At 37.2% G+C, this 24,426-nt stretch overlaps 1 protein-coding gene across 1 annotated transcript; it reads right to left on the bottom strand.

Moving 5' to 3' along the window:
- Positions 1–584: 584 nt before the first annotated feature.
- On the bottom strand, positions 585–20,847 carry NAA30 (N-alpha-acetyltransferase 30, NatC catalytic subunit). Its single transcript, XM_060096159.1, has 5 exons — positions 20,689–20,847; positions 19,640–20,423; positions 14,740–14,863; positions 12,924–12,979; positions 585–4,037 (listed from the first exon to the last, which is right to left on the bottom strand). The coding sequence occupies exons 2-5, from the start codon at positions 20,420–20,422 to the stop codon at positions 3,900–3,902; spliced, it is 1,101 nt and encodes a 366-aa protein (XP_059952142.1). The 5' UTR covers position 20,423; positions 20,689–20,847; the 3' UTR covers positions 585–3,899.
- Between the last annotated feature and the right edge of the window lie 3,579 nt (positions 20,848–24,426).

Below are 24,426 nucleotides of genomic sequence, written 5' to 3' on the forward strand. Positions count from 1 at the left end.
ATCTGACAGGCATGATGAAAGTAATTTAGCAGTCCCAATTAAAACAGATCTCTTCTTCCACTAATATCCATAAGTCTTGAAATATGAAAGAATACGTAACTGCCATTTAAAGCTTCTCACAAGAATGGGACAAAAAGCCCTGTACATATTGCTCTATTTTCCTTTGGTCTTAGCAAGGGGAAAACAAAACAAAACAAAATATTTCTTAAGTATAAACAAAAAAGAGTAAATTAAAATAAAAACTGTCTTACAAATAAATCGCTACGGGACAAGGACAGAAAAACAAGTTTTGGTTTAATGCATGAGAAAATGCTCTCATTTGTATTGATTGCTGATATATGAGCTAATAACTCTGAATACTTTTAGTAAAGTCAAGTTCATGTTGTTACTTTCAAATTTGTCAGAACACAAGGTGAGAGAGATAACAATTGTGTATCACTTCTTCCAAATAACTCTTAGATGCAAGGCAGGAAGTGGGGAACAAAATAGATTGCCTATTTTTTCTTTTTTCTTCTTAGTAGGTGAAAGTAAAACAACTCGAACATAAAATGCACACAGCTGTATCTAAAAGAAAAATGCAAACACAACTTAACCATACTTTATTTGACTGCATCTTATTTAGACAGCTTGCACATTTCAAATCCCATTAAAACTCTCTCTCCAAAAGGATATGGGACAATAGAAGAAAATTATGCAGCAATATCCAGTCATCAAACAGCAGTCCAATATTTTGAGATACACATGATATTTTATAGATACTCAACTCATATCTGACGTCAATATAATTTATGGTTATATTTTTACAAACCTGAAAGCCCTATAACAATATAGCACTCATTTTAGTGATGTCATGGTGCACTGAAAAGTAACTCTGATGCACTACCAATTTGCTTTTATCTATGCTCCTGGAAAGTGATGAACTTTATGATTTTTAGACACCATAATAAATATACACATCCAGTCTTATACATGTCAGCCAATACCATAACACAGGGCAAGGTAAAGTTAAAACATGTGACAAACAAACTTCTTTACATAGATTTGTCAAGCAAATGGGGAGGGTACTTTGGGGAAGAGGCAAAAAATATTAAAACCAATTTTTAATAGTAATTTTTTTTTTTTTTTTTTGCTGGCTTCAGCTTCAAAACTACTGTCTGGTTTATGCTCTGTGGACTTCTCTAGTTTCATCCTAATGTAAGGGAAATTATAATCAGCCCACACATTAAAATGGTAGTATACCCGTTAGCTTCTTCAATACTAACATATATAGCTTCATGGTAGCATGTATAAAAATGTTCAGCAGTAGCAACTGCCAAACCAGTGTCAGTGGATAGTACAGTCAGTCTTAAAGAGGCAGCACCCCATTAAAAGAAAGTTGCACCAATTTTGCTCAGTTTTAGCCAAGTGAACTCGCTCTATCAATTTTCAATGGAGCTGTTTTAAGATTATATAAGAAAAATGAAAGCCCAATATCAAAAATTAAGTTAATGTCTGATGCTACTTCACCTGAAATGGAGACTTAATTTTGGTGCTGGGTTACCATGCTAGAGGATAAAATTTTAGTCCACTTAAGTAAACAATTTCTGCACACCCAATTAAAGACACAAGGTAGACACAGATATTCAACAAACACCAGCTAAACAATATGACAACCATTTGACTTTTCAGTCACACAGTTAAGTTCGTGTTTAGAACACCCAGTCAATTCAGCAAAATTTGGTCAATTCTGGGTGAAAAGGTCAGTAGTGATGGTTTCATTGACAATCTGCCAAAAAATTAATGGCTGAACTAAAATTCTAGCGTGTATTTACTTTAGAACTGTCCTCATTAGTGAGTCAAGCAGATGTACGTTCATCAACAATCATTACCTATGAACCAGCAAGTCAAATATAAAGTGGTGAGATAAAATTTGATAATGAAAGTACTGAACTATTTTATTAGTTCAATTCCCTCCATATTAAAAATAACAGAAGCATCATTATGATTGTTATTCCTCTAAGTGCTAGAGTCCAAATGAAGTCTGACCAAAAACGTACTCAAAGTGGTCACCTGGAAAGCTGAGTATTGTGTGGTCTTCATATTTTTAATGTAACCAGTATTCTGCCCATTAAACTTTCAAGGCAATATAAAATGGAAAGAAAAAGTTTTCTTTAAAAATAAGGAACTATAAATGATCCCATCAGCAGGAAGATTTTATTTTCACCAAATTTATGTATTTTTATTTTAAAAATACTTGTCACCATGTTCACTTTCAAGATACTACACTGAGCAAGGAGCAGCTTTCCCTTAAAAAAAACAAAAAACAAACAAACAAAATAACAAAAAGGCAACAAACTTTCCTGAAAGGGGGCTTTTACCAACTGTTAATGGAGGTAGGGTTTTTAAAAATACAGTAATTATAGCCATAAAATAAAATTCAAACCAAATCCTAGAGCAGAAGTAAAGCATATCCAAATTAATGAAAAAACAATACATTCCTACAAAACATTTTTCACAGAGAATGAATCTTTTCTTTAATGGGTACCTAGGTTTTCCAGTCAAATAAATTATCCATCACAGGTTTCCTGACTTAATTGAAAGCAATCAACTTTAAAATTAATTACATTGCACAGATTGGCCAAAACACAATGTAACTAATGAACATGGTGATGGCTATTAAGAAAACCTATAGAACTCATTCCAAGAATTTTCCATTTCTCCCTTTTGTTTTTCTGGGAACTAATAAAGCAAAGCTCCCCCAAGAATTTGCACAAGTAAGTGAAAAGAAAATAAAATCAGTTTAAAACAGATACAGTGCACCTTGGAATTTATTTTCAAGACCAAGAACCAAAAGCGAAGCATTTTAAGAAATGGAAGCAATGTGAATCCAAACCAGGTGGGAAAAAAGTTCCAACTACTTTGTAAAAGCTGTTCCTCACAGCTTAGCAATAATTTTGATTAAATAAAATCATACCAATTTACATTAATTTTTCTACTCTTTTCCAAAAATTCCCTCACTCTCAAAAAAAAGTGCATCTAAAACCCAGCAATTCCCGGCTTCATCAACTTTTCTCATCCCTTTTGAGTCATTTCTCAAAGATTTTCCAAGTAGATTCAACTTCTTACTGTAAGAAAAGAAGGGACTTCTACAGTAAACCACTCTGTCACTCACCTGGAAAAAGTATCCAAATTATAAAAATCTGAAATAATTTATTACCAAATTTAGAATTTAAATAAAAACAAAAGTTTGCTTGCAAAGGCCTTAAAGAAAAGGAAAAGGTAGCATGCATTCAAAAACTATAGAGATGAAGACAAATATACTTATCTACACAGGCACTGGCAGACGCAATTTAATTGTTATCTTTACTCATTGTTAAGACACACCCAACCCTACATAACATTTTTTTTCATTCACTAATCACTGAGGTACCAATATTCAAGAATGGAAATTTAATATAGAAAAAATAAAACCTAAAATTGAAGCTTTTCCCCCACCCCCTCAGAAAACTATGGCAGGTTTCGTGTGAAATGTTAGTATACTCAAGAGATTTTTACAATCTACATTGGCTTTTTTAAGGAACAAAAATCATGTTCCACTTCCTGGTTCTGTGATAAAATTATCACTGTGTAAATAACAATGTCAGCAGACTTTGCAAATGAACAAACAAATCTTGGCTATCAACTGGCACATCTTGTTGGTACCAAAAGAACTCTTTAAGTTTAAAACAATCTCTTTTAATTCAGAACAAATGCGCCATGCCAAAGTGCAACAAATATTGTGCGACACTCAAATGAGACACTGACAGATAAGAGCTGCATGGAAATCACTAAATCCACCTGCAAAGCAATTCTGTACAAATTGCATTGCATGCAAAGGTCGATTCTGCATCGTTGGAAAGTTGTTCCTTGATGTCAGTTTCTCAACGCAGCCACAATTTAAGTCGCAGTGCATCAACTCCATTTAAATAGTATCTGAACAGCCTCTTATCTCGAACAAAACCAAGATTTTCATAAAGTTTCAAAGCAGACTTATTCGTTATTTCTGTTTCCAAAACAACCTTCAAAAAAAGAGAAAACTAAGTTATAATTTTATAATATTTGAAACTAACTTATAATTTCATAATTTGACAAATCACTTATAAACAATAAGATCAAATATTTAAGAAAAAGAAACTACATTTAATTGTTTTAGAGTTGATGGTGAAAACAGTAAATATTAATGATGTACAGGAAGAACCCAGAAAAACAGTTATCAGAATTATAAAAGTCATTCTCTCTCAGGGCAAGGCGGGGTGGGAACACTGGGGACATTTTCTTTTCTATTGATTTTTGTGAAATGTTTGGAATTTTTAGCAATGAGAATATACGTTTTATACTAAAACAAAGATGAATTCGTTCCCTGTATAGTGTGACAAAAAAATGAAGAAAAAAATCAACAATCAAAGATTTAAGAAAATAAACCAGTACTTGAAACTATTCAGAATGACCTCCAACTCCTATATTTTCATTAATATGTCATCCTTTATCCTGGCAACAACTACCATATTTGTCTACGGTCAAGACCAGAGTCTGAAAACTATCGTCCTTAGACCAAATATGCCTACTGCCTGTTTTTGTAGATAAAGTTTTATTGAAACACAGCCATGTCCATTGGTCTGCATGATGTTTATTGCTGCTTTCTCAATACAACAGCAGACCTGAGCAGTCGCACCAGAGACCTGTGGGCTGCAAAGCCTAAAATATTTACTATCAGGCTCTTTGTAGAGAAAGTTTGCCAAACCTAGATCAAAGGTACCAAAACTTTAGTGTACCTGGAGGGCTTATTAAAATAGTTTGCTGCACCTCCCCTCCAGAGTTTCTGAGTAGGTTTGGGGTGGTGCCCAAGAATCTGCATTTTTAAAAAATTGCTAGGTGATGTTGATTGCTGCTGGTAAGGAGACGACATTCTGAGAACTACATTCTGAGAATGTCTAGACACTATGGATATCAACATTTAACAGAGGTATTAACTTCTATCTGGGTCTTTTAAAATATTACTGAACCAGTGGCCCTGACAATGAAGAACTGATACTTTTGACCATGTGATGTTCTTCTACTTTACTTCTACCTTCCCCTACCAAAATATCCTCTATCCCATTCTCCCAACATTTACATACATAGCTCTATTTGCTTTTCTATTGATTCTCTACCTACCTCACTGAGAATCAACACAGTGAGTCAGTTACTGTCGGGATGTTATAACCCTGAGGTGTTTGGAGTGGGAAAAAAGGGCAAAGTATAATTAAACAAAGGCCCAAGTAAAGCCTATGAGTCTCTTCCTGTTCTATCGCAAGCCATAAAAAAAAATCTGACAAGCTTCCAAGCAACAGATATAAATAATAGAGAAAAGACTGTACTTCAACTCACCGGATCCAAAAAACTGATGATCAACTCCTCTACAATTCCGCACATCAGTAACAAGGTCTCCATCCCATCAACGTCTCAAACCTAAAACCTAAGAGTCATCTCTGTACTTCCTTCCTCTCCACACCCCTACATACATCCAAGCATTGAGTATTTCAATTTTCTCTCTTAAATCTCTCTTAAACTGATCCTCTTCTTTCTATCCCCATTGACAACATTCTAGTCTAAGCTGCCATCAACTTTTATTATAAATACAAGAACCTCCTAACCCAAACGTCTCCCACTCTAAGTACAGTGATGCTCGTTAATTCCCTGCTTACAACCATTTATTGACTCTCTTTTGTCCTCAAGAAAACGTCCACAATCTAACAGTAACCTAAAGAGACCTAAAAGGTCCATCAAGATATGGCCTCTACCTACCTTGCTAACTGTGCTTTAGGTCTCCTCCCCTTACTCGCCACGATCAACACTAAACTTTCAGTTTCTGGAACCCACCATTACCTTAGACCTTTCACATAAGCTGTTTTCTCTGTCTGGAAGAACACTCTTCCCATCCTCCTCTTCTTGCTTTTGGCCTTAGCATGTCACTTCCAGACTGCAGAGTATCTCTTTCCCCTCATAGTACCCCACAGCACTCGGCAATGCTCCTTGTTCAACTGTACTTTCATTCAATGTTTGATGAATATGACATCTTTCCCAGCTGGTGAACCCAACAATGACAGGGATCATGGGTACCTTGTTCACAGCCATTTCCTCTGCACCTAACACACTGCTTGACACATAGAAGGCTCTTAAACATGTGTTAATTATATATGCCCTTAGTACCTTTCATTATATTACATACATTACATAAATAGGAAACAAACGAAAGTACTGCCAAGCTTTTAAATGACCAGAGTACTTAAACAGAAAGTATCATCTTATGGCAATTACCTATGCAAACAACTCATGAGAGCAAATCACACACTAACCCAAACTTTAAAAAGATCTAAAAACAAGTAATTAATAGTTCAAGATCAAGGGAAAATGTTCCTATAAAAGTTATACAGCAAGCAAACTTGTTTGAGTTGTTGCAGCTTTATTGCTTCTCATATTAATTGTTTTGATTTAACATTTTAGCTGTAATTAGGTGCTGGCATAAAACAGAATTCCAGGAATTACTCAAGAGAATAGTTCCAAACTGGTAAATTGCATTGACCAGACTGGGGTGTTCCAAACTGGAGGATGGCATACATTACTGAACATTAAACAATGAAAATAAAATTAAAAGATGAAACTAAAAATTAAAAGATGAAAATAAAAACTCAACAATTTCTCTCTGCTCTTAAAAAAATGGAATTTAATGTTCAGTAATGTATGCCATCCTCCAGTTTGGAACATCCCAGTCTGGTCAATGCAATTTACCAGTTGGGAACTATTGTCTTGAGTAATTCCTAGAATTCTGTTTTATGCCAGCACCTAATTACAGCTAAAATGTTAAATCAAAACAATTAATATGAGAAGCAATAAAGCTGCAACAACTCAAAACTTAGAACTGATTTCACAGAAATAAAAAGGAGAGTGACAGTGTAAAAAAAAAAAAAAAACTAATACTTTTTGAAGGCTTACTAAGTGCTATGTAAAGCATTTCACATGCATTATCTCATATTACATGCATTTGTCATAATGTTATTTTCACAAGAACCCTATGAAACAGATATATCTCTAACTTACAAGTGAATGAAACTCAAGGCCATCAGTAGAACAAGAATAGACCAGACTCCAAATGTGAACTAGAGTTTAATAGTATCCACTCTTCCATACCTGTGATTGCATCCCAAAGTAAAACAAAGCAGTGAATGGGAGCTCTAACATAATGAAGGGGATCCAAGTCCATATTCATTAATATCTAGCAATCTAAAATATTCAAAACACAGCTGAGGCTAACTATAGCTACATAAATATACACTTGACGTGTAAGTTAAGAGTTGAATTCAGGTTTGTTGGCATCCTAACAGATTAATAAAATAAAGCCCAATTTACAGAAGAACATTACACAAAGGGCTAACACCTTGGTTAAAATGAAAAGATTCTCTCAGCACACTCACATTCTCTAATCAAAGAGATCATGTATTATTTGACACAACAGAAAACGCCACAAAAAAAGTAACTACTTTTTAACACTTAATTACGAAATTCTTATAAACATACTAAAAGAGAATCTAGGTTTATACTGGAAACTCTCTATAAAATTATTCTTTTAGTCCACATCATGGGAATATTATATAGGAAGCCAAAGCGTAATAAGGTTATTTTAATCCTAAAGAAACTTGACCAAGTTGAATTCTACTTAACAGAAAATAAGGGTTACAGTGAAGTTCTACGGATTCTCTCAGGAACAAACCATTGTCAGGATGAGCCAAACCATTACAGTTTAGAAAGCCTTTTTTAATATTACAGGCTAGGAGCTCCTGGAGGGACAGCAAGCACTATTTTATTGTCTAGCACCTCACAGGCCTTACACCGACAATGCTGACTGAACAATTTTATTGCTCTTCATAACATCCCTTTAAGATCAGAATCACCATCACACTGCACAAAGAGACAGATTTAAAGAAGTTAAATGACTTTCCTATAATCACACAACTATATCGAAAGAAGATGGATCTAGAACCCAGGCTTATCATATCCAGTTCTTTAACTAGGCCAAACTACTCAACCAAAAATCCTTACAGTTTAAATAATTCCATTTTACTCTGTTCTCTACCTAACAGCCTCTGTCTCACAGCCAAACTATATGTTTCCAATGAAACTAAAAATGTTAAACATATAATTATTAAACACAAAAAGCTTAAAAGTCATCTTGTACATTACCATAAAATGTATGTTATTTTGTTAACATGTAACAGGTTTATTATTGGTTATTTAAATAAATTTCCCACTGTTGGTGGGAATGTAAATTGCTACAGACATTATGGAAAATAGTGTGATGGTTCCTCAAATTAAAAATAGAACTATCATATGATCCAGCAATCACACTTCTGGGTATACAACCAAAGGAAGTAAAATCAGGACCTCAAAGAGGTCCCCATGTTCTTTACAGCATTATCACAGTAGCCAAGATAAGGAAACAACATAAATGTTCATCAACAAATGGATGGATAAAGTGGTGTGCACGCATATATACATATACATACACATACAAACACACACACTCTAGAATATTTTTTGGCCTTAAAAACAGAAATCCTGCCAGTGTGACAACATGGGTGAACCTGGAGGGCATTACCCGAAGTAAAATGCATCAAACATAGAAAAACAAGTACTGCGTGATCTCACTTATATGCAGAAACTAAAATAGTCAGACTTAATAGAAGCAGAGTGTAGAATGGTGGCTCCAAGGGGTTGGGGACAGACAAAAATAGGAAGATGCTGGTCAACTAAAAATGTTTTAAGGTCACATACTGCACACTTAACCTCCATTAAGAAATTCTGATTCCAGTATATTTTCATCATTTATGAGTTAGTTCTGAGTATTAATATCATAGTAACCATACCATAAATCTAAAAAAAAATTTGAAATTTAAATTTCCAGAGATGAAGATTTCAGGGACATCTACAGCTTAAAACGTAAAGTACTGTTCATCATGCTGCTCCATTCATTCTAATTTATGTCCAAAAAAAGTACATAAAAGTAAATGGCCACCATGTGGGTTCATTATTTTAGGTACACAAGAAAACTCATTCATGTTATTTGTATATATTTTTCTTACTGTCTCCCCTAATGTAAAACCCAAGCTCAAGAAGCTTCTCCTAGTAGCCAGTAAATGTTTGGCAGCCAGACCACATAGAAGAGTAACCAAATTCAAGACAGATTAGCAATATAGGTAATGCATTTCTTATTCATGAAGTAATGAATCCACTTGTTTCTTTTTTTGATGCTATAACTTTTTAGTCAGATCCAAATATACAAAAAATGGAAAAGATCTTTAGCTACGCTGTTTAAACATATCTAATTCTGATATAAAAAGTTAGGAAAGTCATAGTAAGGCAAAATGAAAAGATCTATTAGACCAGAAGAATAATACCATTGTTATTTGGGCAAAAGCAAGATCTACATTTCAACTCTGTGAAATGTACAGATCTACATTTCAACTAACCTCGGTTTAATTCACTCTGAATTTATCTTAAAACGACAAGTGGCAACCAAAAGCAATATAAACATGACTCAAGGTCATAAATAAATTCTGCAAACGGAACAGAAAGTAAAAATTGACTGGATGTGCATAGTAAAGCTTCATAGAGATTTCCAAATGTATCTCTCTTAATAGGCTCATAGATTCAAAAATCTCTCTCTGTAAGATTGAAAAAACAGCAGCACGACCTAAGCAGTAGAAAATGTAATTTAAAACCCTTCCCAAATGTCTTTCTGATAATTTATCAAAATTTCTTAACACTTTGAAAGAAAGGAAGGTTGGCCTAACTTAATGAAAGTAACATCGCATGTCAGTTATTTTATAATTTGGTCATTATATTCTTGGAGAATTATAATTTCAAAGTTTTCCTCAGAACAATGAATTATATACAAAACTATTTTTATATATAATTGCTTTTATCAAAAGGTACTTCAATAACTTGGTTAACCCTGCAGATATATATTTTTTTCAGATATATTTTTTATGTACACACACGCAAAAAAAAAGACGATTGCTGTTCTTAAAAGCTTAGAGAGAAAGCCAAGTTAAAAACTAATTAGATTGGGAGATGGGGATTGACATATACACTAATATGTATAAAATAGATAACTAATAAGAACCTGCTGTATAAAAAAATAAATAAAACTAAAAAAAAGAACTAAAAAACAATTTTTAATGAAAAAAAAATAGACAAATCGAAATTCAAAAGTCCACCCCCCCCAAAAAAAAGAGGCATAGATAACATACTGGAGGCACAAAACTGATCATTCAACCAATATTTATGAACCATGTACTCCATCACAAATGCTGTACTAAGTACTAAGAATACAGCAGTAAACAAGAAAAGGTATCTCTGCTCTCAGTGGCTAAGGCACAGTCTCTGAACAAGTAAATTTAAGCATAGTAAGTATTACAGAAAGGGAGGTCAAGAAAACCAGAGAAGGTGCAATTGATTCTGTCCAGAGGATCAAGGAAAACTTAAAAGGAGTTGTTGATATCTGAATTGGGTCTTAAAGACTGAGAAGCATTTTAATAAGCTGAGGAAGACCAAGAAGCTACTGGGTCTAGCAAATACAAAGTAGTTACACTGGAGTGGAGGGGAAAGAAACCAAACCAAACAGGATGAGATGGTAACATAAGGAAGTAGAACCAAACAACACACTACCATCAAAAATTAGAAGGGTAAAGAGGACAGAAGAGTTTGTTGCTTATATGGTTTAAAACTCAATGAAAGGGAAAGTGAAAGCCTAATAAAGAGTAAGCAAGAGTTCTGTCCCTTTCTACAGCAAATCCTTTATCTGAACAATCTGGGGCACAGATAACCAATTTTTTTAAACCATGGAATACTTCCCTAGTCCAGAGGCAGAGCTATTCAAACTGCAAAACCCATCCACTTAAAACCATACAACAGAAATAAGTTCATGGAACTATACCCATTTCAGTCTAAGATTGAGTAAAACTCATTGCTTGAAAAGTAAGAAAAATGAATCAGAATTTTAGGCCCACAATGAATAGTTCTACCATAAAATGTATCACTAATTTAGGCCTTAACCTTAAGACTATAACAATATAACCGAAATCTCATCATTCCTCAGAACTTTCAAAGAAAAACCAATACTATTTAAACATTTGATCAGTTAAGGTAAAGCATACTACCTGTCTCATAGGCAGTAACTAGGAGAACTCAGCAAAGGCTTTCATAAGGGACATAATACTCCCTCCTTGTAACATCCCTATTCACTGGGAACCACACTACTCAGTAGAGGATCAAAACATGGTCTTATCATCCAAAAGATTTCTCCGAACTGTTAATCAGCTTTTGTGAAGCCTGACTTCTATTCTTGATGAGCTGTCTAAGCCAATATAGCCATGGTCCATATTGGACTTACACTGATGAAAAAATTTATATTCAATTTTATACTCAAATTTTAGTTACCAATGATGTAATCAGGGCCACTGTACCTTTTACTTTTTGAAATTAAAAGCTGTGAATATGAGATCCTTTGCCACGTGCGAATTTTCTTATTCAGGGTAAAAAAATTAAATAGCCGTAAATCCCAGGATGTCCTCCCTGTGCTGCCCAATATGTCTGTAGGCCTTCTCATACAACCACCATTTAGTGTGATCTGTCAAACTACGAACTATGAATGTGGACAAGGAGCGTGAGAATACTCTGCTGTACATCTGTATGACATGGAATCCTGTTCATGAGTTACTGTTAAGTGGAAAAAGCAGTTATAGCAGAATAATAACTGTGATTTCATTTGTATAAAAAAGTATGGGTAAACATCTGCATTCGCATGTGCTTAGAAAATGGGAGGATGCAAACTGCAAGATTAATAGCAGCTATAAGTGGAAAGAAAGATGAAGAGTTGAAAAGCGTGAAGATGGTAAAAGAAAGGACTTTGCAGCCCAAATACACACACACAAATAATGATGGTTAGTGACTGTGAATAAATTTTGTACCAAAAAAAACCCCACTGAAAAAAAAGAAAAGTAACCAAAACAAGTTATTTATTGCAGTCTGAGAAAAAAATTACCTAATTTCAAGTATTTTGAGAACTCTCTAAGGCATATTTGCCCTCCAATAATAAAGACAAGTGTTAGTAGTAACACTCATAAAATTACTAGCACAACTCTGGTCCTTCTTAGTCACCACTGTTATATTAAAGATATCTATACTTCCCTAGTTTATACTTATTCCCTTCCACATTACATAACAGTAAATCTTAACATTCCCAACCATCACTATTATTTATTGAGCACCTACCATATGTAAAGCACAGTGCCGCAAGATACAAAGAAACTACCTGCCTTCAGGCCTTACAAACAAGCTGAAGAGAGAAGACACTTTTATGCTAATTTACAGAGAGCTCTACATTTAAAAAGTGGTTGTCTTTCCCCCCTCCAGCCTTATTATTTAATGCTGAGATTTTTTCAAATGTGAAATGTTCTTCATATGGGCTGACAGTTGGCCCACAGGAAAAAAAAATATATATATATATTATTTAGAGAGAAACCAAAGCCAATACACAAGTAAATTATAATAAGGTTTATAATAAAAGCTACCTTAAATGATTTAACTGATAACAAATCAGAGCTCTGAATACCAGTTATTTACTGAAAATATCTAAAATTTTACCTTTACATTCTGACACAAATTTTAGCTCCCATTATCATCTTAAAATTTGTTCTAGGTCAAAATTCATGTGTTTTTAAATGGAATATAATTTTCAGCACAAGTTACATTTGTATAATAATAGCTTGCAATGAAATCTGCAGTACAATTTATTATGGGCTATTTATAAAAATACCCAGTAGAATACAGCCCAGGATAAAAGGTCTTAAACATTTAGGAAGACTTACCTCATCACAGTCTCCTTCAACCATAGCATATATAGCTTTCTTAACCAAGTTAGTACCTAGAATATAGAGCTGAGTATTAATGAAGTAAAAAATGTAATTAGTTTCTTAAAGATACCTAATTATAATATTCATAAGAAGCAAAGAAATGTCAAATGCTGGGTTCTACCCTGAATGAGATACACAGATTATCTCAAATTAAGTGGGAAAAAAAATTTAGACTTAGAACTGAGAGGCCAATAGGACCTGTGCATAGCAATACAAGTTTCCTCTTGAAAGACCTATCTCCTGATATATATCCTTTTCTCAAGTGTAAATGCTATTTAATTCCAAGAGAAAAGGTAAGATATGGCCAGAGCAACCCAGGAACGTCTTCAGCTGGTAAGAACTCACTCCATGACCTTTGAGCCAATCTTGCCAAAGATCACACCAGAATTGCTGTGACCCAGAGTGCGCCCAAGACACTGTGTTAGTTTCCACAAACCTTATAGTAAGCCTGGGCACACCAAATGATGTCAGTGGTGTGTCTATATCCTAGTTTAGGGTCAGATATACTTAGCACATTAAAGGGAAAACAAATGCTAAATCTGATCTTAAGAGAAGAAATCCAAATTTTCTCTCTCAATTTTCAAACCATGAACACAAGCAAGCACACGTTACATGGGCCATACAAAATATGTCTGAGGGCCAGGATGCAATCTTCAAGCACTGGTTTCTGCCCTCTGAAGTAGCCAATTTGCCTATCATTTGCCATGAGTCCTTACCAGCTCTTTTTAATACATCAAAGACTCAAACTTGGCTTGTATAACAAGCCCAATTCATTAAACATCTTAGTGGCAAACTGTAACACTATAAGAAAAGTTGGCTGAACCTAATGTATAAAGTAAACCTATTCATAATGACTTCTCATGATGTCTCAGACTGTGTGAACCAGTCTTAAACTGGACATACACTCATAGTTTAAAAAAAAAAACTACAAGTGACAAAACTGCTAGTAATTAAATACTGGTACAGGCATCAAACTCTTTTTTCATGAATACTTACTTAGCTTCAGTACCTCTCAGAATTTGCCATGCTCAGACAAGTGCTTTTCTACCTGATCCTCTATCTTGAACAAAGAGCCAGTAGGTCTTAAGACACTATGACAGCTGTTCTTAACAGGCTTACATCATAGCCACCTGGGGAACTTTCAGACCTACTTCTAACAGGACAAATAAGATTCTCAAGGGGAGGGGCCTAAGCATTTGTTTTTAAACCACCCAGATGATTCTAATGACCATTATAAACCATGAGTATAAGATTAACTGCAAATGCCAGGAAGGGTAGCCCAGGAAAGAGATGAGTTTGGGAATAGTAGTAAGAAACAATTCTCCTTTTTCCTGGTCCTTCCCGAATTGCTAATATAATGTTTGATGACTAGTACTAAATAATGGTAACAATTTCTCCATAATTTTGCCTTGATTGAGGACCATTTAACCCAAGTACAGACAGCTGCTTGAGTGCTGTGATCAAGCACCCTAATAATGCTATTAAAAACTGCAGAACTTAGTATAATGCAGTTTGGATGTGATCAAAAAAATGTCTGTAGATGAAAACTGATCACCTTCTAATTGTTAGAAAGACAATCTCTCAAATAATTAAACAGTAATAAAGGAAACAATTCATTTTTAAAACATTTTGAAAATATTTTGAAATAAAAGCCATTTTCTTCCCTCAGCTTCATGCTCATTTCTACATACTATTTACATTTAAGTCTTCTGCTTCAAAAAAAAAATGAAAATAACTTAGGCATTTTTTTGTGACATAATATTTTTCTTACCAATGCCATTTCTCCTGTATTTGGAATCCACGGCTAACATGGCTATATAACCTCTGCGGAACATCTTTTTGTGCATATCCAACTTGCAAACGATGGCACCTACACACTCCTCCCCTACCATGGCCTTAAAAATAAACAAACAGTTACAAAGAATACATTGCCATCAGGTATTGCATAATTACCCACAGAAACAGCAGCCAACCATTGGTCAGTGTTTCTGAGGGAGGAAGAAATAATGAGAATTCTAGCAAGAGAGCAGTCACAGAAGTGTCAGAAATCTAAATCCCAGAACTCCTTCAAATGTTCTAGTTTTAAAATCTTTCAACATTCTTTAGGACATGAATTTCTTAGGCTCATTATTAAAGCCTAGGGGAAAAAAAAAAAGCAAATTTCCACATGGTAAACATTCAAGTACTTTATGAGGTGCTTATAATTAGTTGCAATAAAGAGCTACATGTTTAAGATTTGGGAAAGGGGAAACATGTGAAAATAATTTTTTTAAGAAAGTCTTTTCATTAGATATCACAAAATATTGTGAAACTTATCAACAGAGTACTATAAATTTATATTTAATTATAATAAAGTTTTAGTGAAAGACAGATAAAAGACTTAATATTTATACCTGAATAATAGTTAGATTTTGATCAGGGAAAAAAAAATCTAAAAGAAAAAGGATTATTTTTAAGGTATTCCTTAGATCCTACCCAAGGGGTTTTTGTTACTGAAGGACTACAAAAACTAGATATACGATGGTCTCATTTTTAGGGCTCTCCTGACAGTGTGAGTCATTGCCATAAAGCTCACAGAATATCTAGAACTCAAAACCAAAGCTTCATATTAAAGCAAAAGCTGTAATTTTTACAGAGCTTTCTATTTTAATAAAAATGTACAGCCTTCCAAAGATTACTTATTAAATAAAAGCTAATCAGCCTCCATTTTCATTAAAATTTCCAGTATCACCATTGAAAATATGTTTTTCAAAAATTCCATCACCAACAAAAAGTTCTAGTAAATATTGTACTTTGGTAAATATAAATAGAGCAATAGTTCCAATTGTTTAATAATGTGTCAGACAGAAATACTTGTTTACTGTAAAGAGCCCTCATAAAAAAATATGAAAGCTTCAAATCATCTCTTAATAAAATTAACTTTTCAGAAACTATTTCAACAACAAAAGCCAGGAAAGGGTTAAAAAAATCAATAAGCAAAGCCCAATTTACACTTAGTACCTCTCTTATCTTGAATCTGTTATGACTTTTTTTAGTTCATCATTCTGTAAATTGATTAAAAAGCCTTTTTTTCAACTGTGGAGAAATCTTCAGGCAAGCTAATTCTAATCCATTTCACTCAAGCCTAAACTAGGTCAGGAGGGCTATTAATTTTATTTACTTATTTTAATTGAAGTATAGTTGATTTACTTTGAAGGGATATTAAATTTAACAATCTACACTAATTCATTTCTGTTTTATCAACACAATCCAGAATTATTTGGGGTCAATAAACCTCTAAAATTGTTATTTCCATTTTCATTCATGATAAATCAATTTGGTTCTTTCAAAATTCTTTTGAAAAGTAAAATTTCTTTCTGTATTAAGTCCTGAAACATATACAAAAGTTGCCTGGTTGAACAGCATTTTCTGATTTGAACATAACTTATTTCAGATTGATGTGTGTGGTTGTGTATGTGTGTGCATACATCAGAGATGAGAGGTACATTAAAAAAATTTTGACCTGACCTCATAAGCTAGGAGAAATGGAAATCTATACAAATCTATGATACAAAAAAATTATAGGACAGCTACATTTCACAGTTAATAAACCATCCAAAAGGGGAAAAAATTAAAACCACTAGACACAATATAACTGGACAATACTTTCAACCTGGATAGGCATTTCAAACAAATCTTATTTGTCCTCGGACCAAGAAAGTAATAAGCAAACAAAGTATTATATTAGTTCACTCTTAGACTAGATTGATTTCTTACTAATCAAGAATCTATAGGAACAAAAATCAAGTTGTACACATCATTTAAAAATAAAAGCCCAATATATGATTCACTGTTATTAGTAAGATGTTTAGTGAGGAAGGCCAATTCTGTATTTTTTCCTGATAAATTGCTGATGAATATACACTTACAAGAATCACTGAACTGCATGTTAAGTTTTTACAAATAAAAGCTTCTGCACATACATTTGGAACTCATGCTATTAAAGTGCGTTCTTTTTTTCAAGGATGGGAACTGAAAAATTCCAGGCAAGATTAAAATTTAACTCTACAAGGCCAAATGCTTGTCAATCTATAAAACTTGAAAAATTTAAGTTGGGTGAAATACGGATTCCCAAATTCCAGAATATCACAAATAGGAAAACAGAGAAATCTGGAAATTTAAATTTAGAACAAATAGCAGAAGTACTATAGTATATCACTGGTAATAAGTTTAAGAAGTTCAAAAAGGCACCAACAACTGAAAATACCATGAACTCAAAAGAGACAGAGATAAATTAGTTAAGTACAGAGTAAATGACAGTGCCTCCCATTTGTACAATACCATACTTTCACATCTGTTACAATTATTAGCAAGAATCATTAGAAACTGTCACTTTTGTTAGTCAAATATGGTCAAGTATTGGCGATTTTCTAAGGTTCAACCGCATATATTCCATTTGATCCACTGCAGGTTACTCATGGAAACCAGGAACATTCTGGAGATTTCTAGTCTCTTAATATCGATGTCTGCAAGGACAACTATTACTTGGTGAAGCATAACTTGGTGACACAAGGATCTTGGCTGAATGACTCAAGGGTATGTCATTTTTCAGCTTCTTAGCTGTTTCCATAATGACAGGTCAGGAGACCCGGGTTCTAGCTTTACATCTCTGGACACTAAATATCTGGAGATGTGAACATTTTAAGTCGCTCTGGTCTTTAAATTTTTTTTCATTAAAAAAAAAATGAAGCTGAACTAGATTATCTCTAGGACCCGTTATAGTTCTAAAATAGTATGAATTGAAATAAACATACACTTATATTTGTTTTAAATTAGTTCTTATGAGAAATTCAAATTTTTTAAACACCAATATAAAGGCCCCAGTTCCAAATGGCCTCTGATTTTTTAACTATTGTTTTATGCTCAATACGTCCAGATCCATGCTTGCATTAGTAAACCTTACAGGTCAACCACTTGCGTATTATCACAATTTCTAGATATTCAGAGTTTAATGTTAAACAAACTGGCTATTAAGGGTTAAAGGTCAAATTAGCTGTTGAATTGGGAGGAGTCTATGTAAAATCAAAGTAAAGTTTACTAATATGCAGTTTATCAGAGCTTAAAATGGCAGACAAGTTGAGAGAGGTCTAGGTAATACCAGAACTCAAAAGTTGACTAATCATCACACATACACAACTATTTTCTGGAATTAACAGAAATACATACACTATTTCAATTTAAAGTGTAACTAAATTGTATGCTTTTGTGAATTAACTTACAATTAAATCAATCTACAATCGTCAGCATTTGTAATAGAATTTGACATGACATTTATAATAATGCTATGAAAACCATCTTCCCATATTCATCTGACACAGACGTGTCTTAGAACTTCTATTTTGATGCAACGGTTAGAATCCTGTAAGAGCAGTTTTGTAGAATATAAAATAGGTCCCAGTTTAAACAAACATACTAAACTGAAGTTTAACAAAGGGAATGCAGAAAACAGCACAGCTACCATTATCAACAATACTGAGGTTATATTTTCAGATCACCACCAAGCTATAGAATCAAAAAGACAGATTTCTAAAGTATTGTCAAAGCATCTTACAGGGAATTAGTAAATGCAATTAAGTCAATTCTAAAACAAATAATGGTAGTGGCTTTTCCCTTCACATATCATGAAGCACTCCTTAAAAGCATGTTATCTTTCTTCAATAAAATTCAATGGAAACAACATGCTTGTGAGTACATGATACAAAGCACATACCTGCCATCAATATTTAAGTGAAAGGTTTCATACAGACTGAAATTGGTCAATATTATTGGGAAACTATTGGTACTACTAGTACTACATAAGTCAAACAAAAAAAATATTCAGCTTGTTTGGTTAAGCCAAGTCTTTTTTACTCATATATTAAGCAAAAAATTTCTGTCAACTACATTACACACAAGCCAGCAATAGCACTAGAACTTAAGCATATCTATGACCAGCTTCTTTAAAAAAAAAGAAAAAAAATTAGATTAGTTAACAATTTCACACTTAGTTTCCTACACTCCCAAAAAGGGTATTTTGTTCAAGTTTCAGGAGTCTTTCAGCCACCAGAAGTGTTAGTAGCGCCTTCTGCAACCGTGCACCAGAAAGCAGGCTGGCTACAACTGTTAACTGCCCTGCTGAAGTAAAAGGAAACAATCTCCATAATTATGGAATAAGCTCCTAAGATTTAATTCTCCAGTGTGGCCACAGCAAGTTTACTGACAGTCATGTTCACCAAAACATGTTTATGCATACACTCTTCCGTGATTATGGCTGTAATTGAGAGATTAATAAGGCCTGTATCCGAACAGAACCATGTTCAAATTAAATGACTGCAAAGTGCTTTGAGGATGAGGGAGGATAATTAAAGACGGTTAAACATGATTATAAGCTAATGTAAACAGGATACAAGACCCCCAACATGCATCACACAGGCTTATTGCATTTACATCAGTATCAAGTTAACCCGGATCATGAAGCCTTACCTTCAAAGCAGTTTCATTAAATAATTAGGAGTGCATACACGCACTTTACATCACGTAACGTACTATGAAATGCAGGATACATCCACTGCCACTCCAGCCCTCACACTCCCTGCCCCGCACGGCCTGGATCTCTCTGCTGGGTTCACCCTTTTTTCATTCCACCCACTTACCAAGAAGCACAGCTGTGGCCAGTTGTGGATAAAATATCTATAGGTATAAATGGAGTAGGGTTCAGACAGATCTTTGGTGATCAGTCTCATGATATCGGGCATTTGCAGCTCGGATTCATATCGGACATAACGTATAGTCCGATCCTCCCCAGGCTCAACCTCCCGGCCTGAAGGGCTTCTCAAACTGCAGCCGGCGGTCAGGGATGAAGACAGCAGCCGCACCTGCTCGTCTTCCTCCTCCTCCTGCTCCGGGCCCTCCGCCAGTCCATTGCGGGCCGCCGTGGGATCGCTCGCCGCCGCTGCCTCTGCGGGGCTGGGGAGCGCAGTTCTTGCATTATTGGGGAGGCAGGGAGGGGGGCTCTCGCCCGAGTGTACCCCGGCTCCTTTTGTTGCAGTCGCTCTGGGGCCCCCGGCGGGGGTGGCCGTGACCGTGGCCGCCTCGGCCGCGCTCAAAACCTTGCTCTTGAGGGAGGCGGCCGTCCGGAGGTGCCGCAGTTCGGGGTTGATCAATCCGTTGAGCTGCAGCTGCTCCTGCGGCGGCTGGGGGCAGCGGAGGCACGGATGCCCCTTGGCCGCCGCCGTCGCCTCGCCGCCCGCCGGGCTCCCGCCGCCGCCGCCGCCGCCGCCACCGCTGGCTTCGTGCTCCTCGTCGTCCTCCTCGTCCTCGCTGCAGCAGGCGAGGGCGGCCCCCGCCGGGAAGGGACAGCGGGGCTCGGCCGCCACCGAGGCCGGAGGTGCTGGTGGTGGGAGGAGGCTGCTAGGCCCAGGCGGTACCTCCGCCATCCTAGAGGAGACACAGACCGAGAGGGGAAGCCATGAGACCCGGCGTGCGAGCGCGGAGTAGAGGTAACGGGGGGCGGGGGGCGGCGAGGGGCGGGGGGGAAACAAAGGCAGAAACCGTCCCTCACAGAGCTGGCGCCCCAATTCCGCGGGCCCCCCCAACTCTTCAGCGCCGCCCAGCTGCTCAGCCGGCCACCGTCCCCGTCCGCACGCGCCCATCCGCCAGCCCTGTCACCCGCGGCCCCTCCCCGTCCCCACCGCAGGCTCACCCCGCACAGGTCCCCGCCGCCACTGCCGCCACTCCTCTTCCTCCTCGGCTGCCGCCGCCTCCCGCACCGCCACTGCTGCCTCCACCGCGGCCAAGGCTCACACTCAGCCGCCGTCGCCGTAAAGCGCCTCGGCTGTTACCCCGGGTAAAGTTTCCTGGGCCTGGCTTTACGACACTTCCCTGCCTGCCGGCTGCCGGGGCCGAGGGAAAGGGGCGTGAAGGGAGGTGACCTGTGGAGGGGCGGGGACGAAGGTGTCTCCTACGGGCCCCGGGGGAGGCCGCGTGCTAATGGGTGGGGCTGTAGGGCGGGGAAGTTGCAGAGAGCTTTGGAGTCACCAGCTCCCAACCCACTGTCCTCGGCCTTGGGGCTCAACCGCGGATCTTGCAACGCGAGGCCCGGGAAGGATGGGCGGGACAGGCGCTCCCATGGAGCTGCCGCGAAGCCTGCCCTCTCCGGGCCTGCTGCTCCGGCCTTGGACAAGTCTCCTAAAAATGCTTTTCCTCAGCTGTACAACGTTTAACCTTAGATCTGACCGGGGGCGGGGGGAGGGCTACCTGCGTCCCTTAAAAATGGAGCAAATCTGGAGAGAAAAACCCCTGAAAAGGAGAGGAAGTTTAAAACTTTGAACTGTGAAAAATATGGGAATGACTGATGAAACCTGGTCGTTTGCAATGTGAATTAGGTTTAGTCTTTGCCCCTTCGAAGCAAGAGAAAGTGGACAGGTAGTCCTCTTCCTCTCTCCTTATCCCCTTCACCCCGCCCAGGAAAACTAGAAGTAAATGGGATTAACAGGTGTGGGGGCAGCTGCAAGCACGCCTGGGGAGGAGTTAGAGGTGTTGAAAGAGAGTGACAATGGCTAAGAAGCACATTCCTAAACTTGTGACCCGAACTATGATAGGGTGAGAAGCACCAGTCAAGAGGTGTCCTGAACCTGCTCCCCGCCTGCTCTTAACAAGTGGTGCCCCTGCACGAATGCAGAGGGAAGAGAACTGCCGCACGCGCCTGAGCGGTAGGTTCCGCTCTTTCCGCTCTAGTCCACAGCCACGATTTCCATAAGAGGAACACAGGTAGTGTTAACTCACCAGCACACGGAGGAAGTTAAGTTTTTTAAACTGAATGTAGAACTGGGCAGGACTGCAGCAGATGAATGTTTTCAGGGATATAATTCTCTGACTGTTTGCAATTTTTGCCGTAATCTAAACTAAAAAGTAGAATACATTGTAGCGTAACTGTTAGATAGCTCTTAAGGTCCTTGTCACTAAAGATGTTAATCAAGTACTATCACCTTCTATCTAGAAGGTCAACCTATGGTGATAAAAATAATATAATGTGTTACTATGTGCCAGGCACTGTCCTAAATATCTTACATGTATTTATTAACTCATTTATAAGTTTTTACAGAAATACATTTGTGCACAAATAGACATGTAGAAGCTTATTTATTTCAGCCTTGTCTATAGCAGGAATAAATAATCCCAGACCACCTAAGTATCTATCAATACAGGAATGATCTTATGATACATAAATACTATAGAATATTACTGTTAATTATGTAATTGTTTAAAAGATTGAAACAGACATATATTGGCACTCCTCCCGCTACTATAGCTGCATTGCAGATTACCCCACAGCATGTGGTATAAAACAACTATTTATGCTCACAGATTCTTGTGGGTCAAGAATTCATACAGAGCACAACAGGGATGACTTTCTCTGTTCCATCATGCATAGGGCTTCAAGTGGAAGACTGGAGGCTGAGGACTGGAATCATCTGAAAACTTTTCACTCTCCTGTTGATGGTTGATGCTGGCTGGAGACCGCAGTTTGATCTCATGTAGACCATGTTGTCTTTTAGTATAGGCTAGTTTGGGCTTCGTCACAGCTTAGTGGCTGGGTTCCAAGTGCAAGTATGCCAACAGAGAGAGAGAGCCAGGTAAAAGCATATTGCCTTTTATCACTGAGCCTTAGAAATTATGCAGTGTCATTTCTGCTGCACTCTATTTGTCCAGGTTCCAGAGGAGGGGAAATAGACCCTATCTCTTGATTGGGGAGAGGCAAAGTTCTTAAAGAGCATGTGGGACCAGAAGTATTGGCTGTGGCGTCTTTGGAAATTACAAGTTGCCACAGGTGCTTACATGGAAAGACCTCCTAAATACCTTAAGGGTAAATAAATGAGATGTATAATAAGTACAATGTGATCCAATTTATGGTTTTTAAAAAGTACAAAACAAAACTATTTCCAAATGTACATACAATGTTTAAAGATACGTCTGTTTCAAACCACAATTAAATATTTGTGTAGTTTTATTTTACATGCCATGTGGTTCTTAATCCTACTAATCCTATCTGTTATACATAAAGCCATGAATATGAGTGTCCTTAGCTTTGTTTTATCCTAAATGAAAGAAAAGGCATACATCAAATTTGAGGGCTATAGAATTTAATCAAAGTATGAATATTAGTATATTGTTTTACCACCTGTAATCCTGGAACACTATGAGATTCCCAGGTAAAGTGTTTTAGTTAACAATTTGATTCTTCCCTTTGAACTTGTGGTGGGGAGGGGTGAGTGCTGACAGTCTGCTCTTTGACCCTCTTTCCCTTTGAGAACAGAGGTTGGCAATCCCCATTGTAGGCACAGATTTTGCTTGTAGAACTGAGGCCCCAGGAGAGTATGAGGAACCAGAGAGCACTATGGTCGAATGGTCCCCATTTCCCATACTTTCAACCTCATTCGAACTTTCATAACCTGCCCAAAGACATGGACAGGCTGATTCACATATCTGCATCTGGACTGGGGAGAATTATGTATTCCTACCTACATATTAAAGCTATCGAAAACTCTTGGTCTTCAATTTAGCTATGCTCCCAGCACAGCACTCTAGAATTATCTTACCTGTCTTCCAGGCTTGCTTCATCCAGCAGCAGCTATCCTTGACCACTACTGTGCTTACTTCACACTCCTCAGCAGATGATTCTGCCACCGTTTCACTAAGAAAAATGAAGAATTCCATAGGTGCACTCCCACAATGTTCTCCCCTCCTATAAATGCATCTATGTCTGAGCTTACTCTTAACCTCCTTCCCCCCAGTCTTAGTGGGAGGGAGACCGCCCAGTTCTTCAAGACTAACGCCTCCCTCCACCTGTGAGCTTGATGCCCTCTCTTTCAGTCTTCTTTGGGACTTGTCCCATCATTGTTTCTCTCACCTGAATTGTCAGTGGTACCTTTGCTAGCTACTGCCTCAAAGTTTATAAATGTGCTCCATCTGGAGACCTGCTATCATGGTTTCTTCCTCTTCTTTCCATCACAGTGAAACTGTTAGTCTGCAATAAATAGGTAGCCACTCACTGTCTCCACTCAGGTGCAAGTCTGCTCTTCAACCAATTGGTTGGCTTCCACCTCAGCCCTTCCACTAACACCTTAATGGCAAAAGTCACGCTTTATGGGAATTCCCAGGCAGTCCATTGGTTAGGACTCCGCCCTTCCACTGCAGGGGGCATGGGTACCATCCCTTGTTGGGGAACTTAGATCCTGCAAGCCACAGAGGTTGGCCAAAAAAAAAAAAGAAAAAAAAAGTCACCCGTTATAAAGGCTAGACCCAATAAACTCTTTTCTACTCTCATGTCCCTTTATTCCTCCGTGGCATTTGATCCTGCTGTGCTCTACTGAAAACTCTTTGCTTGGCTTCTGTCATACCACTATCCTTTGCCCTCCTTCTCTGAACATTTCTTCTCTGT

The sequence above is a fragment of the Mesoplodon densirostris genome, chromosome 4, assembly GCF_025265405.1.
Source record: "Mesoplodon densirostris isolate mMesDen1 chromosome 4, mMesDen1 primary haplotype, whole genome shotgun sequence".
NCBI classification, from domain to species: Eukaryota; Metazoa; Chordata; class Mammalia; order Artiodactyla; family Ziphiidae; genus Mesoplodon; species Mesoplodon densirostris.